The sequence below is a fragment of the Brachionichthys hirsutus genome, unplaced genomic scaffold (genome assembly GCF_040956055.1).
Source record: "Brachionichthys hirsutus isolate HB-005 unplaced genomic scaffold, CSIRO-AGI_Bhir_v1 contig_818, whole genome shotgun sequence".
Lineage (NCBI taxonomy): Eukaryota > Metazoa > Chordata > Actinopteri > Lophiiformes > Brachionichthyidae > Brachionichthys > Brachionichthys hirsutus.
This window is the reverse complement of record NW_027180573.1, coordinates 5,712-18,450: the sequence shown is the minus strand read 5'-3', so window position 1 is coordinate 18,450 and position 12,739 is coordinate 5,712. Positions and strand designations below refer to the sequence as shown.

The 12,739-nt window shown below is 43.3% G+C and overlaps 1 protein-coding gene across 1 annotated transcript in view; it reads right to left on the bottom strand.

The window, feature by feature from the left end:
- The window catches only part of LOC137916012 (AT-rich interactive domain-containing protein 5B-like), a 62,819-nt gene extending 50,407 nt beyond the window's left edge, over window positions 1-12,412 (bottom strand). Inside the window, exons 1-3 of the mRNA XM_068759136.1 lie at window positions 12,392-12,412; window positions 11,819-12,073; window positions 3,496-3,730 (exon numbers count right to left, since the gene is read on the bottom strand). Coding sequence (XP_068615237.1) covers window positions 3,496-3,730; window positions 11,819-12,073; window positions 12,392-12,412 — 511 coding nt within the window. The remainder of the gene's footprint in view (window positions 1-3,495; window positions 3,731-11,818; window positions 12,074-12,391) is intronic.
- Window positions 12,413-12,739: the final 327 nt, after the last annotated feature.

Sequence of the window (12,739 nt, the reverse complement as noted above, 5' to 3'; positions counted from 1 at the left end):
CCTACCTGATTAAGTGAATTGCATTACAGATTATTTAAGACCTGTAAAGTAAAACGTGTAAACACGTACATTACTGTCACCTTGGCTTGGAATACTGTACGTTTAATGTGATTGCATGTATTATGCTATGCGGGCTCCACTGAGACTGATCCCTGGAAATAATGCATAATGCAAAGAGGATTAATTTTAACCTCTGACAACCAAAGTCGGAGGATCTGGTTTGATTGGTGTCGTTTGTTTGTTTGATGTAATTATTTATTTGCCTGAGTGGTTGTAAGCAGGATAAGTTTAAAATAAAAGTTTGGAACAGACTTCAATCAAATTTTGTGGAAATGTGGGCCCTTGGGAGAGGAATGAGTAATTAAACTTTTATTTTTCCCACAGCTGGATCAGTAAATGGAGTGCCTTAATTGGAAACAGGCCCACAGAATTAGCATACCGCTGTGGATTAAAAAAACAGGAAGTAGCATGGTAAACTGTCAACTTTAGAGTTGATGGTTGTCACACTTTGTTTATTCTGATCAGAACTGAGTTCGATGTTTTTCCTTTTTGTTTCAGTCAAAATGCTGAGCTAAGCTAACCGAATCAACTTTTGCATCAAATGCAGTGAAAGAACCGGCTAATGCTACTTGTTTTATTAATGTTCAAATTATGTAGTTTGCTTTTATTTTTATAACATTATATAATAACAATATCTTTGGGGAAAAGTATAGTAAGTTTAGATTCAAGATACTTTATTATCATTATACGAACATAATAAAATCGTGAGAAGGCCCACGGCTTAAGGCACACATCATAACATAATCAAATCAAAAACTAAATTCTCTCTCTTAAAGAAACAATATATATATACACAAAGAGTGTGAATCACAAGCAATGGCGCAAAATAGCAACAGCTACAAGGGAACGACTGCTTTCACAGCCCGGGGGAAGAAGCTGAAAGAATATACATTTATACATTTATAAAGCAGAGGATAGCCAGTTAAATAATGAGCTAAATGTTTGATAGTTTAAAAAATATATATATTTAATTACGTATAGGAACTGTATTGTTCCTTCTGTAGCGGTCAAAATAAAATCAGCTCCTTTTACTTGTTTACATCAAGGCACAGTGTTTTCAAGGTCCTGTTCTACCTTCCCTTTCTAAAGAACTAAAAGCCTGACTTGAATCATGATGCCAGTCATCTCTCTGCTTCATGTTTTAAAGAGTAACTGCTGCCAACGATGCAGGACAGCAGCAAAGGTCACTGATGATTACTTTCCTTTGCGCAGGCATCTTTGGTTTTATTCTTCAAGTATTTCTGAGAAGAGAATAACATTTTTTTCACCAAACCATAATGTTCCAATATATAATGCAACTGTCGTTCCAGTATTACAGACACATTTGTCTGGTAGTATTTTTCATACGCTGCCTGTGAGGCAGAAATCCATAACAGTTCACTTAAATCATAATGGCAGGGTGCCAGGAAAAGTTAGGATACGCACTTGGAAAAAAAGAACTGTTTCCTTCAATAACAATGGCAGACTTTATTGCTCTTAAGCTCACAATGGGTTTTTTTGTGCAGCTTGTGGTATTGCTGCAGTATCCTGTTATGGTGAGCAATCCAATTCCTCTGACATAGTTACAGATCAGCTCGAGAATAACAATCAGCAAATACATCATTCAAGAAGTAATACGGCAATACAGCCACCTCAGGCTGTCCTGTTTGGAAATAATATTGTAAAAGAAATAGAGTGGAGCTATGTCGTAAAAAAGAAAAAAAGGCACTTTGGTCAATGAGCCAATATTACACAGAATTACAAATATTCAGCTACACAATGCTTTAAGTGTATTTATATCGGATCTGCAGCTACTGCTGTGGTATGAATATTTCATTCTGGTGGTGAGCAGCATTCCAATGGCATGTTTCATATTTCTATGCAAACCAGTGCTCAGAGTAAAAAGCATTTGCATTTGCCTTTCCCAAACTCCCTGCCCCTATACTAGAGATGCGACTGTCAACAGCTGGAGTATGCCAAAGATGTAGTGAACGAACAAACAAATGGATAAGTGCGCGCACACCACAGGCTGTCGTGTAGCATATGTGCATGTGTTCATCTTTGTATGTGTGTGCTGCCACTGCCAGAGTCTAAAGCCCGTCCTGCTGAGTGGGCAGTTTCTCCAGTGGAGTGTCCCATCGGAGTGACAAGTGCATTAAAAACAGCCTGATGGAGTCATTAGCCGCCGCACTGCTCATTAGCAACATACAAACACTCCCACACACTCACGCACACACACAGCCCCTCAGCCACAATAGCATCATTCTGTATTTATCACGCTGACAAAAGACGAATCTATAAAACCTAGACAATAGGACACATTCATAGAAAGTCATGGAACTAATTATTATTATTATTAAAAAAATGTCTGATAGTGAAAGCACACACACAAACACACACACACACACACACACACCGTAGGATCAAACCATATTGATTACTAGAATAAAAACAAAGCATCCACTATTGATTCTCTTGTCCTTTCTGCATATGAGATTCAAGCAAAGTCGAGGAATCAAGGGCATTGCGGCGTTCCTGGAAGATTGCGAGCAGACAACAGAACACCAGTCATCAATAAACCACTATTTTCTAGAGAAAATGTCTCATGACCCACAGCAGTCTCATTTCCACATTGACTTCAGGCATAATGAGCTCCCTCAAAACAATATACAGTGGATAACAGAGCTAAAGACTTGAGGCTTAAATCATACATGCACGAAGATAAAAGATGCAGTAATTGTGATGGCTAAACTACAGTAAACCATTATCTAATCAGCCTTAAGCATTACATCACAGCCACGTGAGAGTGAGACAAGTGGGAAACTGCTCCAATGGGAGCATTATGTTCCCGCTGATTATCAGGCATCTCCTGTTAGTATGGGACGAGTCAGCCGCAGAGCCGTCCGGCTTTACGCTGCGACTGGTTCAGCTGTATGCTGCATGAATCTGCTGCAAGGATCAATCACTGACACTTAAAGGCATCTTGCTCATGACGAATATGCCCCACTGCCGTTCAAATACACATTGCAATGATCCTCAAAGCGCCCGAGATGCTCAGCCAATTACGATCTGAACCCAAGGATGAGATATGTGTCAGACGGGTTTGGTGGCCGCAGATGTGGCTCAATTAAACAAATGTATTCAGTAGTTAGATGTCATCACACTGAAACAGAGCTGTCCTAGGAAGGTAATGCGTTCACAAATACGCCAGCGACACTCCTGACCTTCCCCTGTTTATGTGATTCTCAGTTCATTGTATTGGAGGGATTCCAACTTCCATTCGAGACAGCGCTTCTCGGAGCCAGCCAAAGGATAATTAACATGAGCGGATTTATGATGGCCACAGGACACACATACACAAACGTTAAGAACAGCAGCCCAGGACACATCAGAGACACTGCAGAAAGTGTCCATGCTTATAGGAGAGACATGTTGACGCTTTGGGCTCGTGCTCACCTAGCTGCGTCCTCTCCCTCTGGACATCCTTGAAGTTGAGTCCACTGGTCAGGGTGCTCTCTCTGTAGCGGTGGAGGGCCTCTCGCCTCCCGTTGGTCCCCAGCTCCCGGACCACAGACTGTTTGAGGGGCTCGGCCTTCAGGCAATGAGCCCATCCTGAGAAGTCTGGTACAGTCCACTTCACCAGGTCCTCCAGTCGCACAATCACCTTCTCAGACACTGCAATTACCTCATGCTGAAAGGAAGCAGGGCAGAATTCCAATTACAACCACAGGTACATAACCGGAGTCACATATACGTGTAGGTCATGGGTCATTGACTTGCACCACAATTTCAAGGCCTTGTTTGAAATAGCTTGGTTGAGATGATGCACATGAAAAGCACATTTGGTGTTTGTCTTTTCAATTATAGCTAAAATATCAGTGTAAATTATGTTTTCAGGTACCCGAGTGCTGTATTTGCTTACATTCCACCACTGATAAATGATGCCGTAGAGGAAATAACACAATGTCCGGATTAATCAACTAAATTGTTCGTTGTGTCGAGTAACATTTCGGCTGTGGGTAAATTACAACCCAATGAATATGGATGATGTAGACGATTGTGAGATTGAATTTATGCCAGCAGTTAAATCAAAGCCAATGTGGACCGGGGGGGGGGGGGACGTTGAGACTGCAGTGCTTCTCACTCAGTGGTTGTGATGTCATGTTGCACTGAGTGTGCCATGAGCAAAAGAGAAGTGGCCTCCCTGACAGAGACTCGTGTGACACAGTCAGGAAATTATAATTGTAAATGTCAAGCAGCGGCTCGTACGGCTGAAGCTGCGGCGGCTTTTTAAGCCGCGGTGGCTTTCCAGGTGTTTTTCTATGCGTGCCTGTTGGCTTACTAAATAAGTGTTTTCCTCTCCGGCACTGAATGTGCTTCAGCCTTTTATTTCCTTTAGCTGATCGAGAACCTTAAAATAGCTCTCACACTAGAATGAGTCCAATTCAGAGCAAAGAGAGAGAGAGAGAGACACTCCAGCGTCTTTGTATTTGAAGCCACTAATGGCAGGAGTGCTCGTCACCAACACAGCAGAAGATGCAGAAATGACGGAATCTGGAGGGCAGAAATACAGGCTATGTGAGTTTGTCTCAGGCTTGCCTTAGTTATAGCAAGCCAAACAGAATGTGTCTGGTAATGCCATTAAAATATGATTTAGTCCACAGCGGAATGTCGATGCCTTCGATGCATGAATGCAGAGAGGGTGGGGGGCAATAACAAATACGCCCATGCGATCTAATTAAATCCAAATCCCAGTAAAAAACCTTTATTTGTGCAGTTTAACGTGTTAACGTCACTTCTAATGGACTGCTTCAAAGCAATCCTCTTACTTTACCATATATGCTACTCTTAAGCATTCCAGATTCTCTGCGAGGGCTCTGTCTATACAATTACCCATTTTCAGTTCTCCCATCATCTGCAACTACAGGCATATCAAATCCCAACCAGTTGGAGACAGTATTTCCTTATAAAGGAAAAGCCTGCGAGGGATGGCTTGATATAGCTGTGCCTCCCTCACTAAGTAGAAACATCAAACATGGCTTTTCGCTCTTCTTATAATGAGCTGTCTTCAGCTGTCAAAGTGGCGGCGGGTGGTTGTAACAGGCTTTCCATGCAATGAAAAACGGTTTCTTGCCTTGAGAAAATCAGGACATCTGAATAATGCAGAGAACAACAGTAAATAGCATTCAGCCCGCGGCCAAACAACGTCCTGTACTACATCTCGACAGAATTAGCTGCTGCACTTTGATACGATCTACAAAGACCTTGGAATATTTCAGAGCCAGTTCAAATCAAAAGTAAAGCCCTGAATGCCCTCCTGCTGATGCATGAGTCAAACTGCAACACTCAAAGCAAGTCAATAGAAGACCACAACACACACACACACACACACACACAACAAAGTCAAACCTTAAAACACACATTCATTCGCTCTCTATCAATCAGCTGAATGACATGGCGCCTTGTGTGAGAGTCAACAGAGCCTGTTTGGGGACTTGTTTCAGCTTGAGGGCAGAACACAACAGGTGAGGGCAATTCAGCAGCTGCCAACGCAGTGCGGAATATATAATCAGTGCGTATACGGGGCCGCATCGTGCTACATGCATTAGCTTCTGTTGTTGGTTCGACTTTAAGAGCCATCTTTACTCCAGCTCAAGTCGTTGTGTCACCACGGAGAGTTCTGGCGTGTGATTGGCCGTGATATTTATTTGAGAGATGTTTAGCAGAATAATGTATTGTCAGAAATAGACAGTTATTGAGGTACGATCACATAAATATTGTGCTGGCCTGGTTTGCTACTAAAGGGATTTTTTTTTTTTTTTAAGGAATTTAATAATCAATCTGAGAAGAAAGAAAAAACAGGGCTTTGTGCAATGTTTGCAAATCAACCCAAAGAGATTAGTTTGTTTCACGCCTTCAAAGCAACTCGTCTATAAATACTCACCAGAACAAATGATAGTAGCAATGTGTGTAGCAAAGCCCTAGAATCCCTTCAAATGAATGACTTAAATTATTCGTCTGTCATTAAAACTGCCCATTCATTGTCTGTCAAATCAATTAATCCCTTAATTGTTTTCCGTGCGCCGCCACAAATACTCATTCCAGCGGCATCCGTCAGCTCTGCAGGGCCGCTTTGCCTCACCGACTGGATTTGCAGTGCTCTTCTACAAACGCAGTCCTCCATCCACAATATCCTGTCATTCCACGTTAGGCAGCTGATAGTTCAGCATCGCGGCAGCCACAGCCAGCAGGCCGCTTGGTAATATGGGTCAGAGAGGACTGAGCCCGGAGCCTAGAGGTGACGCGCCACATCAGCAACGCGGCAAACGGACGGATTTCAGTGACACTTCCGACACGGGGGGCATTAAGAGCATTTATACACTCCGAATCCACCACTAAATGTCTTCAAGTACTGCCATAATTTTACTTCATGTACATCAATACACACGCGTACTCTCCAACTGCTCGTTTTACGGTTGCGTTAAAATGGAAGGTACGGCATTAAAAGCTGAACAGCAACATTCCGTCTCCGTTCCTCCAGAAATAATTCATGTTATTACTGCAGCAGCATGATATCTCCAAAAACATTACTGTGCGAATTTATTGCTATGACTGCACATAATGGACTGAAAGGGGGCGGGGGGCGGGGGGGGGGGGGGGGGGGGAGAACTGCCTTCTGCTGCGGAACTCGAGATAACTCTCTTCCAGCAATCCGTGACTTCGACAATCTCATAGAAATTGAACTCGTCAAATATCCACATCATTGGATTCGTATACGGAGTTGGGGGAAACAGTACATAAGGGACATTCCCAAATTCATGTTTGGTGATCCAATTAGACACAATGCAACCTGAAATATTCCATATCGCCATGAACAATCCCCTGCAAGAAAGCCACGGCACGGCGCGCGGACATTAAGGGAGACATTCCTGACTGTCAGCATTCTGCAGCGGAGCGTCTCATCGCTCGGACAGGACTTTCAGCTGGGGAGTCAGGGGGTGCGCGCTCCCAGTTGGTGGGTGTCTTTCTATACTGTGGATGCACAAATACACACACACACACACACACACACACACACACACACACACACACACACACACACACACACACACACAGTGCTCCTGTCTTGCTGGGAAGGTTTCAGCCTGCTGCCTCAGAGAGGTCAGCACTGGAATTCCTAAGGCCAAAGGAGATTAGTAATTGAGTAATGGACATGGTGACATGCACAATATGGAGACGGAGAGAAAAGAGAGCAGGAGAAAGAAGAGAGGAATAAGCAGAGGGCGAGGGTATGAAACACAATATGAGTTGATTATCTCTCTCCCCTCCCTACCACTGACCTTGGCTTTACTGTACCAAAACAAACTTATCTGGGAATTTAAAAAAAGGAGTTCTTGGGAGTACGCCAGGGACAGTGGAATTAGAATATGTTTTCTGAGAATGCTTCCAGACTGGGAAGAGTTCAAGGTACAACATTTCAAAAGGTGTACATAATGTTCTGCCGTCTCATGCACAGATGTTAAATCTTGCAGCAATATCTGTTGAGTGCCGCATTCACCGTTGATTCACTGATTACATTACAAGACCGCTCTGGAGGCTGGAGCTGATATATGAACTTTGCATTCTTTTGCTGATAGAATGAGAAAAATAGCAAGATAACAAGAGATTTCAAAGCCTCTCTAAAAATGGGTGAGGCATTCATCATGCAATGTGACACCAGGAAAAAAAGAAAAATGCTGCGTCAGCTCCCTTGGAGCATTGCTTTTTTTTTTGTACTCTTGTATTTTAGCAAATGCAGACAAAAAAAAAAGCCTAAATGTATTATAGCTGCACATGTTTCATCTAAAACTGCTGTTAAGGGAGAAAATTATTGGTTGGAGTATTCGACAGAGATTTTCATCTGCGGCTTCGTTCTCCTCAAAGGTTATAATAACGATCCACTATAGTTGGGGGCACTGGAGTCATGCATCAAGGCAAATGTTTGCCTGCTCAAGTGGTTAGTTAATGACGAAGAGGGGGGGGTGAGCTCAAGAGCTGAAAAAGACTCTTCTGTGTTGGCAAACAGACACAGAACATCACTACAGCAAAGTCAGAAAACAGTTGAGAAAAAAGGATCCGTATGACATCCTCTAAATTAAGGGGAAATGTTAGCAGTGTTTTTTTCCTTCTTTTTTTTAATAGCCTTTGAAGTCTGGGTTTTTCATTTTAATGGTTTTAAATTACACTGTCCTAAAAAGCTGGTAATAATTTACATGCTATTTCAGCAATGGTGAGGAATTCACTGGAGGGCAGTGTGCAGCGTTAATGACTTGTTCTGCAGCAGAAGGCGGCACACATGCACACTAACCCCACCGCCACAATTGTTGTGTGAATGGGGGGGAGACTTGCTTTAATGAACAGACTGACCAAGACAAGGCAGCAGTAAAGATATTCTGAAAGGAAAGCAGTAAAAATCTGCCATATCACATTTACGGCCGAGTCACTCAGCAGAACGACCTTATCCATCTAAATGCTGCTCGCATATCTAAGCCACTTACACTTAATTCAACTAGCATCCCAGATGCCTGAATTACACATTCAGGATTTTTCCCTTAGGAAAAATCAAAAAGCAGCAAATGAATACAATCTAATTTCCCTACAAGCTGGCTTTCCAGGCACTGAAACACATGCATGGAGCACTGCCATGCACTGAAGAAATGGCTCTGGATGCATGCCAAAGTGTTTTCCACAGCAATCAATACCGGCCGACTGCTGCAGTCAGTGTGTGTGTGTGTGTGTGTGTGTGTTTGGGGGGGGGGGGGGGATACCAAAGCTTTGTCAGCTACAGAGATGGACTAGAGAAGAAGAGAGGTCAGATGAAATCAGAGGTGATGATAATAGCAGGTTAATATAACATGATCCAAAATTATGATCTGCGGTTGCAATTTCCCTTTAAGAGCTCCTTGCTCTATTTGCACAAAAGTGGGATGTATGAAATAAGATAAGCATGTGCAATTAAGCACCCAAAGCAGAGTATCAAATAAGTGGGTGTTGTGTGTGTGTGGGGGGGGGGAAGCTGTTATCTCAACACACTCTCCCAACAGCTCTCGCTCTCTCTCTCTCCTGAAATGAGCGAGTCCAAAAACAGAAAGCATTCCAGCCGGCACCAGCCAGGGAGGCAGGCAGTTTGGAGGAGAAATAATGTGTCACAATGATTTTTAAAACACATGTGACTGTTTAGTCGGGGGGGGGGGGGGGGGGGGCAGTTAGCAGCAGACAAATAGAGCAGAGGCCCCAATAGCGGGTTTGTCATAATGGGTGAGCAACTCGACACAAAAGCCTGTTTAAAGAGCAAGCAGAGCTCAACCGGTGGGGGTAAACACAGCTTGTTATGCTGAGATACAATGAAAAATAGAGCCTCATCAAAACACGGGCCTATTAATTAATAACAGATTCAACAATATCATCGGGACCTGCTTATCGACTTGTGAGCAAACACAAGCCGCAGAAGTGGGATTATTCGTTGTATTATTGTCTCTATTTCCAGTCACAGCTGACTGGATTTAATGCCGGCTGCAAATAATAAAAAAAAAGGGGAATTGACCTCCAGCCCTGTGACAGAAGAAAAACAAGCAGAGTAGGTCATGGGTTGGTTCCTCTTGTCACTGCACAGCCCAGCAAAACACAGTGCAGGAGAGGCTGAGAGCAACAAATACCTGAGAACAACCAGGAAATTACATCATAACTCAGTGCTGAGAACACAAGTGAATCAGTAATCCAATTCCAGTGAGCCAGCTCAATATATGGCTCTTCTGATGTCTTGGCATTTGCAGAATATTGGCTTCAGGCTTAAGATAATAGTTATCTATTGAGCTATGAGGTGTGATCTCACCGAGAGAGGGAGCAGCATGACTGTGTACATGTCAAATGTCGCTCGCCCCGTCTGCTTTGTGTCGAGAGAACATCTTCAGAGCATTTAACGCAAATAGAGCCGGTAGAATAATCGGCAAAGGCCTCGAGTTTATTTGGCCCAGAGACCTTGTGGAAATGGCACACTTCCTGTGAGCTTTGTGTTATCAAGTTCATATCAGCGTGAGTCACTGCGCTAATTTGAACTCTTGATTTCCAGCCAGTCTTTAACACTTTTACGGTTCAGTGTAGCGCCAGGGTCGTTAATCTGACTTCATATGCTACCAAAAGTGACTGAAAAAGTTGACTAACGTGAGTTTTACAAACTCTATTTTCCCACCTGGCCCAAAAAAAATGAGGTCGTGTTTACATTTGAAAAACAAATGTTTTTTTGGCACGCAGAAGAAGAGTGACAGCCGATGACTTTTAAAAACATTACAGCATTTCAGTAGACTAGTTTACCCTCCTTGTTTTTATTTTTTATTTTTTATTTTTTGGGGGGGGGGGGGGTGTTACAGGATGCATCTGTAAACACTCCTCGCTGGGCAGATTAGTGTTATGGGGCAAAGTCAGCAAGAATCTGAATGGGCTCAGTGAAGGTTATAAACTGACTTGAAGTTGTCGCGACAATTTCCACTCTGGAATATACAGTAAGGAGTCTGATTCGCTGGGAGTCGGGATTCAGCCCGGAGGAATCTGCATTACATATCAAGAGGATTATTCTTTTATAGTCCGGTTGATTATACCATCAGACTGCAACTTCAAATCAGCTGCATCTCATCTCTGCTTCTTGCAAAGCAAAGCCTTTGATCATTCATGCAGGAAAATGCTTTTTGGTGTCAAACTGCATCATTCTATTCCGCTGTAAGAACCAAATGCCTTTAAAAAGGTTTTTTTTGGATGGCTCAGTTCAATATTTTTTTAGTCACACCCCCCCCCCCAACTTGGCGATGCAAATAAATCTTTGTGAAAAAGGGGGCGGAGCCGTTACGTCGTTGCGTAAGTGTAGCCTCGGAGTCAGCGATGCGCGCACTCAAAGTAATTACTGAATAACTGCAACGTGTAAAAAAAAAAAAATAAAGATGATAACCGTTCATGAAACGATCCTGCAGACAAAAGATGATGGCTGGTCTCAGCGACGCGCCGTAAATAGAGTGTTTCTCATGAAAGGGAAACGCGATCGGATTACTCAAGAGGAAAGAATGCGCGTAAACCATCGAGCTCTGTCCTTCCCAATAAACAATAACAGTATTTAGAGGACAAATCCATCCAGCAGAAAGCGCAGATTAGTCATTAAAGTGCGGGGGGGGGGGCTCAATATCAGAGCAACGATGTAACCGGATCTCAAGCGCCACATATGGCCAACAGTCAATCAGAACGATTGGCTTTCTGACGCTGACAACGTCGCATTTGTTGAGAACGGAAACGCGCACATGGAGAAAGGACGCTTAGAAACGCGCCGGCTGCGCTTTGGAACGCTTTGGAACGCGTAATGACTGTTCTCTGCTGCTTTCAACATCAGGCGGCTACAGAACATGTCACAGCGAGGCGAGGTTGACCTATGCATTCACTGCCGTTTCGCAATTTCCGTGCGTGTGTCAGTCTTTGACGCGCTTTTTCTTCTTCTTTTTTAACCAGAAATGAAATGACAGAACCTGAGCGCAGGATTGTTGCGGATTTCCCCCAGGTTAAATAACACAATTAACCCCATAGAGCGCAGCGGCTGCCTTATTGCGCGCAGCTGGACAAGTGCGCATTCAGCATTTAACAACCACAATCGAGAACAAACACAACTGGAAGTGAATCCTTCTGCAACAAGGGATACGGAACACAAATACGCGCAAACACTCATCATGCAGCCAAATATTCATCAGAGGATTCGTGTTTCTACCTCTCCGTGCGCGACGGTCCGTCCCTGGGGAGTATCCTTGGGTAGAAAATAAAGTTTGGAGCTTGATAAAAGTTGCCTGCTCGTCCTTTCCTCCCAGAGAAGCTGAAGCTCCGCTATGCAAATAGGATCCTCCGGTTTACATCTGACGAAGAAAAAGTCTCCGAGAGACAGAATCCTCGGTTTGCCGTCCCGGTAACATTTAAAGGCTTTATAGAATATATACGGTCCGTGTAAGCCGCAAGACGAGCCCACCCACTGCGGAGAAGGGAACAAACAAACAGAGAATAAATTAATGACTGATGTATCAACTCATAAAAGGTAAACAAATCGTAGCAAAGTGGACACAAAAGTGGCAAACCTCCGTGCGTAATTACGCGCGGTTGGGCTAATATCACATTTCGGTATTCTCTCAACACAATTTCGTAGCATGTAAGTATTTTTAGATGTTCAGAGTATGACACAGATGTGGCCCCGCTAAAACGCAACGCATCAAAGTTGTGCGGGTTCGGAACCGGCGGGCTTCTGATGCGCAAAGCGACATAAAAGAATCCGCCGGTAGATGAGGGACGTTACCTTCTGTGAGTTCGGCTCCATCTCGACGTTATGAATTGATTAAACTCAACACGCTCTCCAAACTTGCTGGCTTGAATGGATTGCCGAAGGTCCTGCAAGGGGTGTATTTCCACCAGAGTAAAAACATTGCGTTTTAGCCCGCTGATTCGCGTGTAAAAATATTTTTTTGCGTGATAAATGCACTGTGATATATATTTTGTGCGCCTGCGTATTTATTTTTCGGAATAAATTTGAGAAACGGATTTTTTTTTTTTTAGCTAATTTCTATTACGTGTACTCGCTCGTTTGGCAGAATATTAACATGTAAATATTAAAAATAAAAATCAGGAGATTCACGCATTAATTAAT